Below are 19,197 nucleotides of genomic sequence, written 5' to 3'. Positions count from 1 at the left end.
CCAACCTTCAGCACTCCCTGAAGCTATCCATTCCCTGCACACACCCTGCAAAGCAGCTCCCAGTTAACTTCCTGCAGGTGCACCACTTCCCATCAGGGAAATGGGGGGGAAAAATCAAGCTGAGTTTTGAGCTCTGTGGGGGACCTCCACCTTCTGAGCAGCGCCAGAACTCATTAAGACCAAAAAGAGAACAAAAGACCCAACTCAAGGAGCACGTTTGGAGGGCTGCACTGAACAAAAAGGGGGGGGAGGGGAAAGAAAACCCCAACCAACCGACCCCAAAGCAACACAACCAGACCCAGGCCAGGCAACAGAAACCATACCAGACAAACTCATGCACAGCATTTGACAGCCAGGGCTGGCTCTTTTTAATTGAAGAGACAAACTCCCCCCCCTCCACCCCCCAGACACCCCCCCTCCCCCTCCCCGAGTTTTAAAATACAGCCATTGAAAAGACAACGAATTAAGAAACATGTAAACACAGCAGAGGCTTAATTACAGGTTGCACTGCTTGGTTTAGTTACTTGCACACTCCCCCTCCCTCCCCCGACCCTCTCTCCCCCCGCGGCTGACTCTGCCTGGGAGAGAGGCTGAGATCCAAGTAGTGAAGAGAAAGCCACCCAGCTGGGGGCCAGGGCTGCTGGAGGGCTGTCTGCCCCTCGCCGTGCTCATGGAATGCTCTCCTGAAGTACCTCGCCCTGGAGTGACCTCAGGCTTCGGCTGCTCTCTGCGGCCAGCCAGGGAGGGCCCTGCCGGCTGGCAGGGGGAGTGCTCCGGGGAGGGGAAGTGGGAATGGAGGCTTCCCTCCCGAAGTCTGGGTTCCCGAGGAGGGCACAAATGAGGTGACCTTACTCTGGCCTTCCAGGATCTGAAGTGGGGCTCCAAGCAGGCTGGGGAGGGACTGCTCAGGATCTCAGGGAGTGATAGGACTAGGGGGAATGGAATGAAGCTGGAGGTGGGGAGATTCAGGCTGGAGGGGAGGAGGAAGTTCTTCCCCATGAGAGTGGTGAAGCCCTGGAATGGGTTGTGCAGGGAGGTGGCTGAGGCCCCAGCCCTGGAGGTGATTAAGGCCAGGCTGGATGAGGCTCTGGCCAGGCTGATCTAGTGTGAGGTGTCCCTGCCCATGGCAGGGGGGTTGGAACTGGCTGATCCTTGTGGTCCCTTCCAACCCTGACTGATACTATGATATAGGGGAAAGCAAACCAGACCCCACCCCAGGCTCATGCACCTGGTAACCCCTCCAGGTGTTTGATGATCTTACACTGCCTTGCCAGACAATTGTGCTTACACCCAGGACTGCTCCTGTTGGGCCACTAAAGCAAACACTCCTGGAAGGCAAAGACATCTTCATCCATGGGGTTTCTTCAACACCACATGGCCTCCAGTCCAGGGGAACAGCCCCAAGGAGTAGGTGGGATGGGAGGGGAGGGAAGGCTAGAGGAGGGTTTAGGGCTGCTGCTGTGCTCAGCTTAGCTACGTGTCACGGGGTGAGTCGACATCCTGATGGATGCCTGCTGGCCCCAGAGGCTCCCACAGGAGGATTGTGTGCTGCCACAGCACAGGTGGCTCCCCCTGGGCAGAGGGAGAGTTGAGTGAGTGTCAAAAGCAACATCCACGTTCCTTTGCCACCCGAGACCTGCAGCAGGCCACCAGCCCTCGCCCTGGCCTAACAAGGTGGCTGTCCAGAGCAAGCTTTTGCTTCAGCCTGAGGCAGACAGGGCTGCAGCCCATGGCACCGACTCCTCAGGCAAGGAGAAGCCACAGCTGCACTGTCAGAGAGCAGAAACATGGTGTGACACAAGCATTCAGCAAGAGATGAGATCATTAGTGTCCTCTGCAACAGAGACTGGCCAGCTCTACTAACAACCACAACCTTACACATGGTGAGTAAAAGATAACTGACTTTGGCAAGCAGAAACACACATTTATCACTGAAATACAGTAGCTGTCTTAGTACAGAAAAAGCTTCCCTTCCCCACCCAGGCCCCACTCCCTCCACCAGCACAAAGCAGAAGAGACTTCCATTTCCCAGCTGCAAGACAAGGATTCTACATTCAGCTGTAGGACAGAGGCAGAGGACATTCATTCCAGAGCCCAAAGGAAGCTGGGCAAAACCCCAGCGAGCCACAAACTCCCAGGGAATGTCCAGAGCGATCCCACTTGGACAGAGCTCATATCCCAGCACTCAGTGCAGGCTTGGCTCTCCACCTGGCAGGAGGACTGACCACCTGCTTCCCTGAAGGACACCTACACAGGATGGATGCTCTCCAGACTCGGTCAGCCTGGTCTGCAAAAGCCACATCTAATTTTTTCATGGAGGAGTGACTCCTGTCTGGCAATGTTCTCATCATTCTACCTAGCTGAAGACTGAAAGAAGCTTATTTTAGGAAAGGAAAAACAACCACCTGCTGTCCAGGTTCTCAGTTCAAGGCATCCCCTCAGCTCTCAGTGGTGACTTCAGCTCAGGCCTCAGGAACGTGTCTCTGCAGCCAGAGCGCTCTAGCGTCCTTCCCGCCGCTTCTTGGCTTCATCTAGCAGCACACACAAGGCCATGAGCTTCTCAGACCAACTGCATCCACCCTCTGTCCCTGCTGACCCTCACCCCACGGGCACAAGTGTCACACTCCACCACACACGAGTTTGGGCTGCTGTCTGTCCCCACTCCAAGGCCTGCTGTGTCACAAGGACGCAGACAGGAGCAGGGCAGCGTGTGCGGCGTAAGCCCGCTCCCCAGCCAGCCTCCCTTTCGCTTCTCACCTCCCCAGACTCTCCTCCAGACACCTCCCTGCTGGTCTGCCCCTGCTCTGCAGCAGCAGCTGGCACCTGCAGGAGTGCTGCAGTCAGAGTCTGGACCTCAGGGGCGCTCAGGCAGCTGCCAGGACAAGACGAGGAAGGCACTGCTCTCGGTCAGGAGCCTTCCTGCCCCTGTTCCTTGCCCACCCAGCAGCGCTGGGACCTTCACTGCTCTGCCCTACCTGTGCCACCTCCTCCTCCACTCACATGCAGCCACAGCAGGGCAGGCAGAGGCTCCACAGCCAAGGGCACAACCATGCCTGCTGCCCGCAGCACTCCACGGCTGCCCGGCGGTCCCGGGGCTGAGCCAACGCTGCTACCTAACTGCTTGTGACAAGGAATCCAACAGCAGCATGAGGAGGAAGGGCAGGCAGCCAGGGGCTAACACTGAGCCACTTCAAGCAGGCCACACCTCAGTCTGCCTGCCTGCTCTACCTTCCAGCCATCGCTCTGCCATTCTCAGAGAGGCAAGGAGAAAACCCCGAAGTCTCCACCCTAGAGAGCCCCCAGGCAGCCTCCCCAGCGCTGGCAAAGAAGCAGCAGATTTGGCCTTCACTTGCTCTCTCCCTCCCCAACGCCAGGCTGAAAGGCTCCCGGGGCAAGGAGGAGATCAGGCAGCTCCACAGCCTCCAGCCCCCAGCCCAGAGGCAGGCGGTGGCTCGGGAAGCGCCGAGGAGCCCTCAGCCGGGCAGCTGGCCCCGGCCCTCCCGACCCCTTCCCACCCTGCGAGTCCTCTGAAGAAAGGAATTAAGTCAAAAACGGGTATTTATTGTCACCAAGTCTCTGAAGTGTGGGGGGTTCTGTGTTTGTTTTTCTTCTCTTCTTTTCCTCTTCTCTCTTCCTCCTCGCTGCTGTCCCCCACCGGCTCCCCAGCAGCCTTCCTCTGCGTGGCCCCTCACTGCCGGCCGTTGTTCTCTGGGGGCTGGCTGGGGGTCTTGGCCTCGGGGTGCGAGGACGTCCCCTCGAAGCGCTGCGCGGCGATGGCTGCTTGGTGGGACATGCTCTTCCGCACTATGTCTCCTTTCCTCCAGAGCACCACCTCCTGCAGCGACACAGCCGGGCGCGGGGGGGCGCTCGTCAGGGCTGGGGAGGCCTCCTCCCGGCCCCTGCCAGCCGCCGAGGCTGCGGCAGGCGGCCAGGGCAGCAGCCCCAGCCCGGCCAGCAGCCCCAGCCCGGCCAGCTCGGCCCAGGCCGGCCAGCAGCCCCAGCCCGGCCAGCTCGGCCCAGGCCGGCCAGCAGCCCCAGCCCGGCCAGCTCGGCCCAGGCCGGCCAGCAGCCCCAGCCCGGCCAGCTCGGCCCAGGCCGGCGGGTTCCACCTGCAGCCCTGCACGCCAGCCCACTCGCGGTGGCCAGCAGGGGCCTTGCAGCGCAGCCGGCCTGAAAACCGGGGCACAGCCCAAATTCTGGGCAGATCCATGGGAGCTGGGGCAGGGTTAGGCTCTTGCAAAAGTGGGGTAGAATAGAATTAACCAGGTTGCAAAAGACCTTTGAGATCGTTGAGTCCAAGCTCTCACCCAGCACCATCTGATCAGCTAAACCATGGCACCAAGTGCCTCATCCAGGCTCCTCTTAAACACCTCCAGGGATGGGGACTCCACTACCTCCCTGGGCAGCACATTCCAATGGCCAATTCCTCTTTCTAGGAAGAACTTCTTCCTAACATCCAGCCTGAACCTCCCCTGGCACAGCTTGAGACTGTGTCCTCTTGTTCTGGTGCTGCTTGCCTGGCAGAAGAGCCCAACCCCCACCTGGCTCCAACCTCCCTTCAGGGAGTTGCAGAGAGCAAGAAGGTCTCCCCTGAGCCTCCTCTTCTGCAGGCTAAGCAACCCCAGCACCCTCAGCCTCTCCTCCCAGGGCTGTGCTCCAGACCTCTCACCAGCTCTCTCCTCTCTCTCTTTTCCCTTGTCTGGGGTGGGACAGCAGCTGGGAGCCCCTGGTTTTGTCCAGGGGGAGGTTCTTGTGTTGTTTATCAATATATGTAAATATTTTGTCTCTTGTATGTATCCCTTGCATTTCATACTTCTAGGTTGTAGTTTTGCTTGTAAACAGAGCTCCATTTGCTTCCATTTCAGCTGGTCTGGCAATGTTTATGTGGGAGGGGGGAGCAATTTCAACCCACCACACAGAGGCAACCCCCTGGAGCTCCAGGGCAGCTCTGTCCTCTTGCTGCTGGCTACCACACTGGAACTGATACTGTGGTTGAGGCCCCATCCCTGAAGACATTCAAGATCACTTGGCACGGCCCTGAGCAGTCTGATCTAGTTGGAGGTGTCCCTGCTGCCTGCAGGGGGGTTGGACAAGATGACCTTTGAGGGTCCCTTCCCACCTGAAGCAATCTGTGGAGCACAGAAGCTCCACCCCTGGGCAGCAGAGCAAAAAGGAAGCCTCAGGCGGGCAGCTCCACACGCATCCCCAGCACCGCCTGCACCTGACCTGCAGGGAGCAGGCCACCTCTGCCCACTCTACAACCTGTTTAATCCTTAGAGCCAGTCAGAAACACGATTCTCCCCCCCAGGGAAGCCCAGCTTCCCAGGAGATCCCAAGAAGAAGGGGCAGCTGCCTCTCACCTGCTGTTTAAAGTAGCGTCTCTCTTCCTCATCGATCAGCACCAGGTTGAGGTAATAACGCACCGAGAACTTCTTGTTGATGTCCCTCATCGTTGGAGTCAGCTCATAGCCAGCCAGAAAGAGCCTGATGGGAATGGACTCCCCTGCAAGGTGCAGAGGAACATCAGCACAGGCACAAATGGGGAGAGCAGCAGCAACAATCTCGCTGGGCCACAAACGTTGTGACCGTTTCCACGAGCGGAGTACGAGGAAGACCTCAGCAGGCATGGTCCATACCCAGGGGGCCAAGAAGGCCAAGGGCATCCTGGCCTGCATCAGGAACAGTGTGGCCAGCAGGAGCAGGGAAATCATTGTGCCCTGCACTCAGCACTGCTTAGGCCACATCTTGAGTCCTGTGTCCAGTTCTGGGCCCCTCAGGTCAAGAAGGGCATTGAGAGACTTGAAGGTGTCCAGAGAAGGGCAACAAAGCTGGGGAGGGGTCTGGAGCACAGCCCTGGGAGGAGAGGCTGAGGGAGCTGGGGTTGCTTAGCCTGCAGAAGAGGAGGCTCAGGGGAGACCTTCTTGCTCTCTCCAACTCCCTGAAGGGAGGTTGGAGCCAGCTAGGGGTTGGTCTCTTCTCCCAGGCAAGCAGCACCAGCACAAGAGGACACAGTCTCAGGCTGTGCCAGGGTAAGTTTAAGCTGGAGGTGAGGAGAAAGTTCTTCCCAGCAAGACGAATTGGCCATTGGGATGTGCTGCCCAGGGAGGTGGCGGAGTCCCTGTCCCTAGAGTTGTTCAAGAAAGGCTTGGATGTGGCACTTGGAGCCATGGTTTAGTTGTCAGGAGGTGCTGGGTGATAGGTTGGACTTGATAATCTCTGAGGTCTCTTCCAACCTTATTGAGTCTATGATTCTATGATCCTGCTCTTGCTGACAGCTGTTCCATCTCCACTTACTCATAGATTCATAGAATGGTTTAGGCTAGGAAAGACCCTGAAGATCATCCAGTTCCAACAGCCTTCTATCAGCCCAGGTCGCTCAAGGCCTCATCCAGCCTGGCCTTGAACACCTCCAGGGAGGGGGCATCCACAACCACCCTGGGCAACCTGTTCCAGTGTCTCACCCATCACCTATCAGCACAGGACTCATTTGTGACCTGCATCAAGACATCACTGCAGGGGAAAAAAAGCCCAAGTAAGGTGACATTTTCTCTGGCAGGTGACTCTGCTGGGCAGCAGAACTGCAGAACAAGTGGCACAGGGGATTGGCACAGAGCTAGAACACCATCTTTCTGCTCCAAGTTGCTGCAATGCCAGCTGGTGGCCCATGCCAACTGGGAATTTAGATCTATTCCTGGTTCTGCCACTGCTTCATCAAAGGAATTAAATCACTGCAACTCATTATGCCTCGATCCCCCCCCTCAGCAGACCAGAGAAGGGGACTGCATTTAATCACTTAAGAGAAACTGCTGTGTGCTGCTCCTGAGCACACAAAGCACAGTCACAGAATGGGAGGGCTTGGAAGGGACCTCTGAAGATCATCCAGTCCAACCCCACCCCTGCCAGAGCAGGGTCACCTAGGGCAGGTCATACAGGAACATGGCGAGATGGGGTTTGAAAGCCTCCAGAGAAGACTCCACAGCCTCTCTGGGCAGCCTGCTCCAGGGCTTCAGCACCCTCACATCAAAGTGGTTTTTCCTCATGCTGAGGTGGAACTTCCTGGCTTCCAGTTTGTGTCCCTTGCCCCTTGTCCTATGACAGGACAGCACTGAAAAGAGCCTGGCCACCTGCTTCTTAACACCCACCTCTCAGACACTTACAGTTAACAAGATCCCCTCTCAGCCTTCTCTCCTCCAGACTAAACACCCCCAGGTCTCTCAGCCCTTTTCCACAGGAGAGATGTTCAAGCATCAGGCTGAAGATGCTGCAGGGCTCATATTCCCACCCCCAAAATACATCAGAAGAGGAACTCTGAAGGGTTCCTCTGCCTCCTCACCTCTCACAGGTGCCCCATCCATGATCTCATATTTAGCTATTGTGTCGTTCTCATGGTAGACGTTGGGCCCAGTCCCCGTTGTTTCTCTCTTGATGATGTCTATCTCCATGTGTTTGATCTTGATCCTCACCAGCAGGAAGTAGATCTTCCCAACAATCACATCTTTCAAGTGGTACCTAGCAAGGAGAAGAAGAAAGCAGCACAATCAAACCCTGCACAGCAGCCCGGCACTCAAGACTTTGGTTTCTTCTCTTTTTCAGGCACTTGGCTTTCATCTGCAGCCTCAGCTGGAAATTTCAGGTGGCAACCACCTCCAGCAAGGCTGCTGGAAACAGCACCTCCTCTGTCATCCTCTGGCCTCCTGGAAATCAACAGGGGCAGGCAGGAGGATCAAGATGAAACCAGCATTTCCAGGCTGAGTTACCTGCAAGAAACCCCTGCGACAGCAAAGCCTCCAAACCCCCTTTTTTTTTAGGCCAATTAAAACTAACCCAGATGTTACACTGCAGGGAGAGATTTGCCAGCATCAGCATTAAAAGCATTCCAAAAGAGTTGTTCCCAGCTTCTGAACCTGAATTAAGGTCAGCCTTGAGCTGTGCTGTCTTGGAAAGAGCATATGTTCTACTGTGAGGACCCCTGGCAATAGCTGAGGGCAGAGGGAATGTGCACTTAGTGCAACAGCCTCCCACAGTAAGCCACAGCTGTTGCTTCCCACTCTTTGGGCCAGAGAGCACATCAAAGGGGCGAGGAGGGGAACTCCCAGATCCTCAGCCAGGATCTGACCTGTCTGCCAGCCTTGCTGGAGCACAGCAAGCAGGAATCCCCTGGAGGACCGCAGGCAGGCTTTCAAACCACGCTGGCCCCTGTAGTGGACGACTCCCCACAGCCACTGGCTGCTCTTGAGGCACTTACTTGGACTTGTTATACTCAAACTCGATGTGCAGGCAGTCCTCAATGCCCACCTCCATCTTGATGGAGGAGTTGAGCTCAGGGTAGGTGCTCAGGGTGTGCACGACGATGTCCATCTCCTTCACCACATCGTTCAGGCGGCGGCTGACCGTCGCTCGCAGGAAATACCTGCAAGGAGAGGCCTCTCTTAGGGCTGCACAGGCACCAGCTGGCACTGAGCAGGGAGGGACAAGGGGCTGAGAGCATGGCACTGGGCTGCCCAAGCCCTCTCACTGCTCCAGGCAACTACTGGAGAGAGTTTGACACAGGACTGCGAATGGATGATGAAGGGCCTGGAGCTCAGGAGGAAAGGCTGAGAGCCCAGGGGCTCTTTAGCCTCCAGAAGAGAGGGCTGGGAAGGAACCTTGTCCATGTCTACAGATCTCTGAAGGGTGGCTGTCAGGAGGATGGAGCCAGGCTCCTTTCAGTGATACCCAGTGACAGGATGAGGGGCAATGGACAGAAACTCAATCCCAGGAAGTTCCAACTCCACACAAGAGAAAACTTCTTTGGTGTGAGGCTGCTGGAGCCCTGGAGCAGGCTCGCCAGAGAGGCTGTGGAGCCTCCTTCTCTGGAGAGCTTCAAAACCTGCCTGGACATGTTCCTGTGTGACCTGCCCTGGGTGATCCTGCTCTGCAGGGTAAGGGTTGGACTGGATGATCTCTGGAGGTCCCTTCCTACCACCCTGTGATTCTATGATACTGGTAGCACAGCTTCTGGAGCAGCCAACCCCCCATGCTGGCAAAGTCAGAGGGGCATTTTCAAAGGGAAAAGCAGACTGAGAGACTTCCCTGAGCTCTCAAGCATTTGTGAGCCTGAGTTACCTCAGCACCATTTTGGGGCTCTGAGTAACAGCCTGCACATGTTCAAACCACTGCCCTTCTGCAGGCGATTAGCTCAGCCTCACAGACACACCTCTTGCTGCAGCCCTCAGCACTCCCCACCCCCCACCCCCCTTCCCAGGCCACTGACTGCATTTCAAGTCAGCTGCAGCACCTAGATGTGAGACAGAGCCTCCAACAGAGGAACAAGAGCCAAGCTGGGCATCTCCTCGCATCCAGAGCACGATCACAGTTGTCAAGGCTAATTACACAGCATCCAACACGTCCCTGCTGCAGACTACAGCAAACAACTTTGTTTGGCTTGTGAATTCCCACAGCAATTAGAGAGAATAGAATAGAATAGAATAGAATAGAGTAGAATAGAGTAGAATAGAGTAGAATAGAGTAGGAGTAGAATAGAATAGGAGTAGAGTAGAATAGGAGTAGAGTAGAGTAGAATAGGAGTAGAGTAGAATAGGGGTAGAGTAGAGTAGAATAGGAGTAGAGTAGAATAGAATAGAATAGAAATGAAATAGAATAGGATTAACCAGGTTGAAAAAGACCTTTGAGATCATCAAGTCCAACCTCTCACCCAGCACCATCTGATCAACTAAACCATGGCACCAAGCACCCCATCCAGTCTCTTCCTAAACACCTCCAGGGATGGGGACTCCACCACCTCCCTGGGCAGCACATTCCAGTGGCCAATTCCTCCTTCTGAGAAGAACTTTCTCCTCACCTCCAGCCTAAACCTCCCCTGGCACAGCTTGAGACTGTGTCCTCTTGTTCTGCTGCTGGGTGCCTGGGAGAAGAGCCCAACCCCCACCTGGCTACAGCCTCCCTTCAGGGAGTTGCAGAGAGCAAGAAGGTCTCCCCTGAGCCTCCTCTTCTGCAGGCTAAGCAACCCCAGCTCCCTCAGCCTCTCCTCCCAGGGCTGTGCTCCAGACCCCTCCCCAGCTTTGTTGCCCTTCTCTGGACACCTTCCAGCAACTCAACATCTTTCCTAACCTGAGGAGCCCAGAACTGGACACACACACAACCAAACACACAAAGGGTTCGGTTGATACAGAAGGGGCTGGTTTCTCTTGCCACTTTGATGGGGCAAAGCAAGCTCCACAAAGCCTGATGCATGCTTGTGAAAGCAAGAACCTTCAAAGACAAGACGCTGACAGCTCAGCTCACCAAAATCCATTTGGAGTTCCAAGAGAAGGGCAACAAAGCTGGGGAAGGGTCTGGAGAAGAGGGCTGGGGAGGAGCAGCTGAGGGAGCTGGGGGTGTTTAATGTGGAGGAGGCTGAGGGGAGACCTCATTGCTCCCTACAGCTCCCTGCAAGGAGGTTGCAGTGAGGTGGGAATTGGTCTCGTCTCCCTAGTATCAGGGAACAGGAGGAGAGGAAATGGCCTGAAATTGTGTCAGGGGAGGCTTAGGTTGGAGATGAGGAACAATTTCTTTGCTGTGAGAGTGGTCAGGGACTGGCATAGGCTGCCCAGGGAGGTGGTGGGGTCCTCATGCCTGGAGGTGTTCAAGACACCTGTGGCCATGGCACCTGGGGCCATGGTTTAGTGGCCATGGTGGGGTTGGGCTAATGGTTGGCCTGGATGAGCTCAGAGTACCGCCACGCTGGGGCTCAGCACTGGCACACCGCACTGCAGTACTGCCACACTGGGGCTCAGCACTGGCACACCGCACCGCAGTACCGCCACGCTGGGGCTCAGCACTGGCACACTGCACTGCAGTACCGCCACGCTGGGGCTCAGCACTGGCACACCGCACTGCAGTACCGCCACGCTGGGGCTCAGCACTGGCACACCGCACTGCAGTACCGCCACGCTGGAGCTCAGCACTGGCACACTGCACTGCAGTACTGCCACGCTGGGGCTCAGCACTGGCACACCGCACTGCAGTACCGCCACGCTGGGGCTCAGCACTGGCACACCGCACTGCAGTACCGCCACGCTGGGGCTCAGCACTGGCACACTGCACTGCAGTACTGCCACACTGGGGCTCAGCACTGGCACACCGCACTGCAGTACCGCCACGCTGGGGCTCAGCACTGGCACACCGCACTGCAGTACCGCCACGCTGGGGCTCAGCACTGGCACACCGCACTGCAGTACCGCCACGCTGGGGCTCAGCACTGGCACACCGCACTGCAGTACTGCCACGCTGGGGCTCAGCACTGGCACACTGCACCGCAGTACCGCCACGCTGGGGCTCAGCACTGGCACACTGCACCGCAGTACCGCCACGCTGGGGCTCAGCACTGGCACACCGCACTGCAGTACCGCCACGCTGGGGCTCAGCACTGGCACACCGCACTGCAGTACCGCCACGCTGGGGCTCAGCACTGGCACACCGCACTGCAGTACCGCCACGCTGGGGCTCAGCACTGGCACACCGCACTGCAGTACCGCCACGCTGGGGCTCAGCACTGGCACACCGCACTGCAGTACCGCCACGCTGGGGCTCAGCACTGGCACACCGCACTGCAGTACCGCCACGCTGGGGCTCAGCACTGGCACACCGCACTGCAGTACCGCCACGCTGGAGCTCAGCACTGGCACACCGCACTGCAGTACCGCCACGCTGGGGCTCAGCACTGGCACACCGCACTGCAGTACCGCCACGCTGGGGCTCAGCACTGGCACACCGCACCGCAGTACCGCCACGCTGGGGCTCAGCACTGGCACACCGCACCGCAGTACCGCCACGCTGGGGCTCAGCACTGGCACACCGCACCGCAGTACCGCCACGCTGGGGCTCAGCACTGGCACACCGCACCGCAGTACCGCCACGCTGGGGCTCAGCACTGGCACACTGCACCGCAGTACCGCCACGCTGGGGCTCAGCACTGGCACACCGCACCGCAGTACCGCCACGCTGGGGCTCAGCACTGGCACACTGCACCGCAGTACTGCCACGCTGGGGCTCAGCACTGGCACACCGCACTGCAGTACCGCCACGCTGGGGCTCAGCACTGGCACACCGCACTGCAGTACCGCCACGCTGGGGCTCAGCACTGGCACACCGCGCTGCAGTACCACCACGCTGGGGCTCAGCACTGGCACACCGCGCTGCAGTACCGCCACGCTGGGGCTCAGCACTGGCACACCACACCGCAGTACCGCCATGCTGGGGCTCAGCACTGGCACACTGCACTGCAGTACCGCCACGCTGGGGCTCAGCACTGGCACACCGCACTGCAGTACCGCCACGCTGGGGCTCAGCACTGGCACACCGCACTGCAGTACCGCCACGCTGGGGCTCAGCACTGGCACACTGCACCGCAGTACTGCCACGCTGGGGCTCAGCACTGGCACACCGCACTGCAGTACCGCCACGCTGGGGCTCAGCACTGGCACACCGCACTACAGTACCGCCACGCTGGGGCTCAGCACTGGCACACCGCACTGCAGTACCGCCACGCTGGGGCTCAGCACTGGCACACCGCACCGCAGTACCGCCACGCTGGGGCTCAGCACTGGCACACCGCACTGCAGTACCGCCACGCTGGGGCTCAGCACTGGCACACTGCACCGCAGTACCGCCACGCTGGGGCTCAGCACTGGCACACCGCACTGCAGTACCGCCACGCTGGGGCTCAGCACTGGCACACCGCACTGCAGTACCGCCACGCTGGGGCTCAGCACTGGCACACCGCGCTGCAGTACCACCACGCTGGGGCTCAGCACTGGCACACCGCGCTGCAGTACCGCCACGCTGGGGCTCAGCACTGGCACACCACACCGCAGTACCGCCATGCTGGGGCTCAGCACTGGCACACTGCACTGCAGTACCGCCACGCTGGGGCTCAGCACTGGCACACCGCACTGCAGTACCGACACGCTGGGGCTCAGCACTGGCACACCGCACTGCAGTACCGCCACGCTGGGGCTCAGCACTGGCACACTGCACCGCAGTACTGCCACGCTGGGGCTCAGCACTGGCACACCGCACTGCAGTACCGCCACGCTGGGGCTCAGCACTGGCACACCGCACTGCAGTACCGCCACGCTGGGGCTCAGCACTGGCACACCGCGCTGCAGTACCACCACGCTGGGGCTCAGCACTGGCACACCGCGCTGCAGTACCGCCACGCTGGGGCTCAGCACTGGCACACCACACCGCAGTACCGCCATGCTGGGGCTCAGCACTGGCACACTGCACTGCAGTACCGCCACGCTGGGGCTCAGCACTGGCACACCGCACTGCAGTACCGCCACGCTGGGGCTCAGCACTGGCACACCGCACCGCAGTACCGCCACGCTGGGGCTCAGCACTGGCACACCGCACTGCAGTACCGCCACGCTGGGGCTCAGCACTGGCACACCGCACTGCAGTACCGCCACGCTGGGGCTCAGCACTGGCACACCGCACTGCAGTACCGCCACGCTGGGGCTCAGCACTGGCACACCGCACTGCAGTACCGCCACGCTGGGGCTCAGCACTGGCACACTGCACTGCAGTACCGCCACGCTGGAGCTCAGCACTGGCACACTGCACAGAGCCCAGGGCTGGGTGAGCACGGGGAGGGGACTCACCTTAGCTTCACGTTCTGCCCCGTGTAGGACTCGTAAGGTTTCTCCACGTGCGTGAACTCAAAGTCAAAGGTCTGTGACTGAGTGAACTCCCCAGGCCTGGCCAGGTCCTTCACCAGGGACACGAACTCGTGGTGGTTTCCTCGGTCATAGTAGAGTTCTAGGAAGACAGAAGCCCAGGGTAAGCAGAGATGTTCAGTCCCACAGGACACAGTGAGGAAAGGCAGGAGGATTCGCAGCTATGAGCAACTCTCTTGTCCAGATCACTGCTTCCTTCACCACTGTTCTGAGAACCTACCAGGGGAGCCTGTGGCTGCAGCACACTGCACTTGGTCACTGCTCTCCATCGGAGCCAGGTGCAGGCCAGGTCTTTCCTGCCTGGAACAGGAATTACAACAAATCATGAGCTGGGCTTGCCTCAGAGTGGACATAGGTCACCCATCATCAATGTTAGTTATGGTCAGGCTGTCTGGGGAGAGGAGCCAGCAGCTCATGCAACCCCTTCTAATGCCTTTCTACACAACATTCCAGGCATGGACCATTCTGTGAATGCCACTGCAAAGAGAGGAAAACACCTCAGTGCTCTCTGGAACAGAAAGTAGAGAGCACTATAACAAGGGCCTAAGAACCTTCTTCCTCTTCCTGCTCATCCTTTGACAACAGAGTTGCAGTGGTCTTGACTGGCACCAGGGAAAAAGCAGCAGTGGAGACCCTCAGTGTTTGCTGGAGCAGGACCAGAGAAAAGCAACAAAGCTGGAGAAGGGTCTGGAGAACAGGGCTGGGGAGGAGCAGCTGAGGGAACTGGGGGTGTTTAGTGTGGAGAAGAGGAGGCTGAGGGGAGACCTCACTGCTCTCTACAGCTCCTGGAAAGGAGGCTGAAGCCAGGTGGAGGTTGGTCTCTTCCCCCTAGAATCAGATGATAGGAGTGCAAATGGACTGAAATTGTGCCAGGGGAGATTTAGGCTGGAGATGAGGAACAATTTCTTTGCTTCAAGAGCGGTCAGGGATTGGAACAAGCTGCCCAGGAAGGTGGTGGAGTCCCCATCCCTGGAGGTATTCAAGAAACCTGTGGCCATGGCATTTGGCACATGGTTTAGAGGCCAATGGTGGGGTTGGGTTGAAGCTTGGACTCAGTGATCTTTGAGGCCTTTTCCAACCAAACCAGTTCAGTGATTCTAACTCTGCACAACGTCAGTGCTCAGCGCACGACTGCCCGGTGTGTGGGGAGCCAGCTGAGTCAGCTGTTCCACCAGCTCCTCCCCAGCCACGTGAACACCATGAGGGAAGAGCATTCACCTCTGGAAGCACTCTTCAAGCCAGCTCAGGTAACCAACATGGTCATGTTGCTTCAGCTTTCCCCACAAGCTCCTTGCATCAGCAGGAAATGACTGCAGGTTTCCTCCCTCCACGGCAGCAATCCTCTCTGCGCTCCCAGAGAGTTTTCTCCCCCCCAAGTCAAAGCAACAGAAGCTTAAAACTCCTCAATCTGCATTTAACAGCTCAGTGTTAGACACAACCATCAATGAAACCTGCCCTTCCCAACCCTGTGTGACTACAGGACACCCACACAGCCCTGCTCAGAGGCAAAGCCTTAGCCAATCTGATCTGGTTAGATGAGGCAACAAGCCCTGAAGTCATAAGGCAATCACCTCCACACCGCCTCGGTGTCAGCACTAAACCGTGCACAGGAGGCTTCTGAGAGGGTTTAGCAAGAGCTGGGAGGAAGGCCCAGTCCTCTGCTCCTTGAGATGCAAGATGAGGCTTCAGCTTTTAAGTGATGGCTGCTCCTCACCCCGCCTCTGCTCACCTTATCTCTCTAATGGAAGTCCTGGCAGCAGCGCTCCCCTGGCTTACGCACGACGGCCCAGGGCCATCCAGCCCTTCAGGCTGGGCAGGCAGGTGACAGAAATAAACCCACTCTGCACTGAATCTGTGGCCACTGAGAGGAAAGTGACAGGGAGAAGCCATGTGCCACAGAAAAAAAGGGCAACAGATCATCTTGCCACACCATGCAAGCAAGGGGAGGCAAATGTCACTGTGCTGCCTGGGAAGGGCACAGGTTGGAGCTCTGCAGCCTTTAGAGGAGGAAGGATTGATGGTTCCCACACTCTGGAGTGTCAGTTCTAAGCTGTGAATTCAGGGTTTCAGGTGAAGAAGGGAAATTGCTCAGGATACAGCAACCACAGGCAGACTGCAGCCTGACAATGGTTCTGTGCTCACTGGGAGCCCTGCAGGCTCACAGCCTGGACTCAGCTCCCCAGTCTGGAACAGCCACTGGGAGGGAAGTCATGGGAGGGTGAGAGACATTGGCACAGGTTGCTCAGGGAGATTGTGGATGCCCTCTCCCTGAAGGTGTTCAAGGCCAGGTTGGATGAGGCCTTGAGCAACCTGGGCTGGTGGAAGATGGCCCTGACTGTGGTAGGGGGGGATGGAACTGGATGATCTTTAAGGTCCCTTCCAACCCACAAATCTATGATGGACAAAAGGAAAGGCTAATGTGTGGGCAGAGCAGCTCCTAACACACCCTGCTTGGGCAATACTGTGAATTCAAAGCAGTTGTTCTAAGCATGCATGGCACAAAAGTCTTCCAAAATGGGTTTGAGAAGCAGGTGAGGCAGCAGAGAGGAGACAGAATGGAGCAGGAAGCAAGGTTTGTGCTTAATTTCCCCCTGACAAGCATAACCAAAAAGCAGAAGGTCACAAGCTAGCTCCTGAAGAACAGGCTCACTTCTGCTCCATGGTGGACAGGCTCTGCTGTCCTCCCCTTACTACCCAAAAGCAGAGTCACACACAAGTCAGGCCAGCAAAGCCATTACACAGCAGCATGGGGGCCATGTGGGACAAACCTGGAGATCCCTTCCCTGCAGCACAAGGTTTGCAATGCAAGGGCTGGGGGCCCACAGCTCAGGCAGCGACTCTGAGGGTGAAACCTGAGCACAGAGGACTCCAGACGTGAGGCATCTCACGTGCTGAGCTCAGCCACACCACTGGGAACATCCTGAATTGGCTGGGTTTGTGGGAGTCAGGCATGTCCATGAAGCATGGACATCTCCTCTCAGGTGGAGGAGTGGGTGTGCAGCTACCCTCCCTCTAAGAAGCAGGAAACATTAAATCTCAATTGGCTGCATGCAGAGATGGGCATGAGAAAACCTCTCTGCTCTCCACAGCTACCTGAAAGGAGGTTGGAGTGAGGCTGGTGTTGGCCTCTTCTCCCAAATAACTAATGACAGAAGAGGAAAAGGCCTCAAGCTGCACCAGGAGAGGTTTAAGTTGGAAATCATGAACAATTTCTTTGCTGCAAGAGTGGTCAGGCACTGGAAGAGGCTGCCCAGAGAGGTGGTGGAGTCCTCATCCCTGGAGGTGTTCAAGAAACCTGTGGCCATGGCACTTGGGGACATGGTTTAATGGCCATGGTGGTGTTGGGTTGGACTTAATCTCAGAGGTCTTTTCCAACCTTAATGGCTTTCTGATTCAGTGCTAGGTTCTACACAACTTGAACTCACCCAACTAACTGTTCAGGGATGTGTGGGCACTCAGAGAAGAGGAGAATAAAAGGTGGAATCAGCCCAGCTGAGCACCTAGGCCTCAAGAAAGCCAATTTTTGTGTTGGGGGACAGGGGCTGGGGAGGTGCAGCTGCTGATTTGAGATGTAGGGGCAACCCCCACCGTCCTCAGCAGAGCCACTGCTGCCCTAACTGGAGGATCTTTAATGTTCCTTCCAACCCCAACCACTCTATGAACCCACAGGCACACCAGCAACGCACACAGCTGTGAATGGACAGCTTGGGAACCTCACCTGGGAGCTGGTGCTGCTGGAATATCCAGGCTCAGACCTGCAGGTGCAAGATGGGAACCCAGTTTCATCCCACCTGCCTCCGAGCCTGTGTGTTGCAGGGCTGAAATTGGTGGCCGAGAAGAAGCCAAGAAATAGGGCGAGAGAAGAGTGACCTGGAAAAGGGCTGGAGGTCCCTTCCTCCTGCCAGGGCTGGAGCCTGAAAGGGTTGCCCAGAGGGGCTGCCAGCTCGGACGGAGGGCGGGCAACCGGGCGTTCTCCGTGCCGCTCGGGAGCGAGCGTAACCTACTTGGCAGCAGCGCTGCTTCCCGTGCCGCCGGGCGCGGCGATGCTGCCCGGTTCTCAGCGCCCTGCGTGCGAACCACCAGCGCTGCGAGGCCGAGAGGGATCCGCCAGCCCCCGCGCAACGCGACCGAGCCGGGGCGGCAGCCGGGCCGGGATGTCACGCACCGGCGCGCCACTCCCAAGCCCGGGCCACCCCCGGGACCGGGCCACCCCGCAGCAGGCCGGCTCCCCGCGCCCCTCTCACCGATCTGCCCGATGAACTCCACTTTGATGCCCTGGTGCTCCAGCCGCCTGTGGGGGTTCTTGAGGGTGAGCACCACCCGCCCGGAGACGGTCTCTCCGTCGTAGAAGAGGAAATATTTCTCCTTCTTGCCTTCCTCCGTCTTGTGCTCCACACGCCGCCGGCTTTCGGCGTCGCTGAGCACCAGCTCCAGCTCCGGGGTCTGCCCGAACCCGAAGAAACTCATGGCACCGGGAGAGCAGGGCCCCCGCGGCCCCGCTGGCAGATCGGCGGATCCCGGCCTGCCCGCAGGCACCACGGACAGAGCTCTACGGCGACGGGCGGCGGATCAGCCTCGGCCCCCTTGGAGACGGGGCTGCCGCGCAGGGCGGCGAACAGCACGGCGGTGACAGCAGCCCCGCGGCCGGCTCTCAGGGCAGGGCCAGGGCGGCACGGAGAGAGTTGGGGGGCCGCAATGCGGCAGGGACGCCGGGGCCGGGGAGGCAGCGGCGGCGGCGGCGGCGGGTCCCTTGCGGCCCGGCTGCCGCTGGAGGGAGCCCGGAGCGGGCGCGGCCCCGCAGCCCTGCGAACGCTGCCTCCCCGTCTCGCCGCGCCGAACGCTGCCGCCGTCCCGGGCCGCGGAGCCGCGCACCGCGCATGCGCCGCCGGGCCGGACACCGGGGCCGCGGTCGCGCAGGCGCCGCCCGCCCCTGGCCCCGTCCCGCCTTGCGGCATGCGCGCATGCGCGGCGCTGGGACCGGAAGAGGGGGCGGGAGCAGGGGTGGGCAGAGTCAATGGCGGCAGCCGCCCCGGCTGCTTCCGGGAGCGGGGCGGGCTGCGCGCGGTGATTGGCTGCGAGCGGCGGACGCGCGCGGTGATTGGCTGCGGGCGGCGGACGCGCGCGGTGATTGGCTGCGGGCGGCGGACGCGCGCAATTGGCCGGTTCAAAGCGCTCGGCGGAGGCAGGATGGCGGTGGATCGGTTGTTGTCTGCTCTGGGACGGTGGCGGATGCAGGATGTCAGCGCATGTACGGGAGCCAGCGATGAGGGGGGCAGGGGCGAGGGAAGCCGGAGCGGAGCCCCGCACCGGGGCGGTAACGACGGCTAGCGTCGCGCTTGGGACTGTTCGCTACTGTCCCCGGGCCTGGGGTCCTGCTTCCTGGTCGGGCTGTTCCGTGTGTGCTCGGAGGTGTTGTTTAGGAGACTTGGTCTCTTCCCCTCAGCTTGGGTGAGCACCGTCTGGGATCGGGATTTTACCG

The 19,197-nt window shown here is 58.9% G+C and overlaps 1 protein-coding gene across 2 annotated transcripts; it reads right to left on the bottom strand.

Moving 5' to 3' along the window:
• Positions 1 to 3,234: 3,234 nt before the first annotated feature.
• VPS26B (VPS26 retromer complex component B) lies at positions 3,235 to 18,451 on the bottom strand. 2 transcript variants are annotated; one of them, XM_054176089.1, is made up of 7 exons: positions 17,437 to 17,519; positions 13,939 to 14,018; positions 13,644 to 13,800; positions 8,246 to 8,410; positions 7,334 to 7,509; positions 5,361 to 5,503; positions 3,235 to 3,835 (listed from the first exon to the last, which is right to left on the bottom strand). In XM_054176089.1, exons 1-7 carry the CDS (start codon positions 17,502 to 17,504, stop codon positions 3,689 to 3,691), a joined length of 936 nt encoding a protein of 311 aa, XP_054032064.1. In that variant the 5' UTR covers positions 17,505 to 17,519; the 3' UTR covers positions 3,235 to 3,688. The 2 variants fall into 2 exon arrangements, with proteins under 2 accessions (XP_054032064.1, XP_054032063.1); XM_054176088.1 differs by lacking the exons at positions 13,939 to 14,018; positions 17,437 to 17,519 and adding an exon at positions 17,963 to 18,451.
• Positions 18,452 to 19,197: the final 746 nt, after the last annotated feature.

Source organism: Dryobates pubescens, chromosome 34 (assembly GCF_014839835.1).
Source record: "Dryobates pubescens isolate bDryPub1 chromosome 34, bDryPub1.pri, whole genome shotgun sequence".
NCBI lineage: Eukaryota > Metazoa > Chordata > Aves > Piciformes > Picidae > Dryobates > Dryobates pubescens.
Note: the sequence above shows the minus strand (reverse complement) of the source record. Positions and strands in the feature narration are given on the sequence as shown.

Coding starts and splice junctions, on each gene's coding strand:
- VPS26B (XM_054176088.1), bottom strand. CDS start 18,185: ATGAGTTTCTTCGGGTTCGGGCAGACCCCGGAGCTGGAGCTGGTGCTC. Junction 8,411..13,643: donor GGGCAGAACGTGAAGCTAAG/GTGAGTCCCCTC, acceptor CTCTCCTTGCAG/GTATTTCCTGCGAGCGACGG. Junction 7,510..8,245: donor TTTGAGTATAACAAGTCCAA/GTAAGTGCCTCA, acceptor TCTCCTTGCTAG/GTACCACTTGAAAGATGTGA.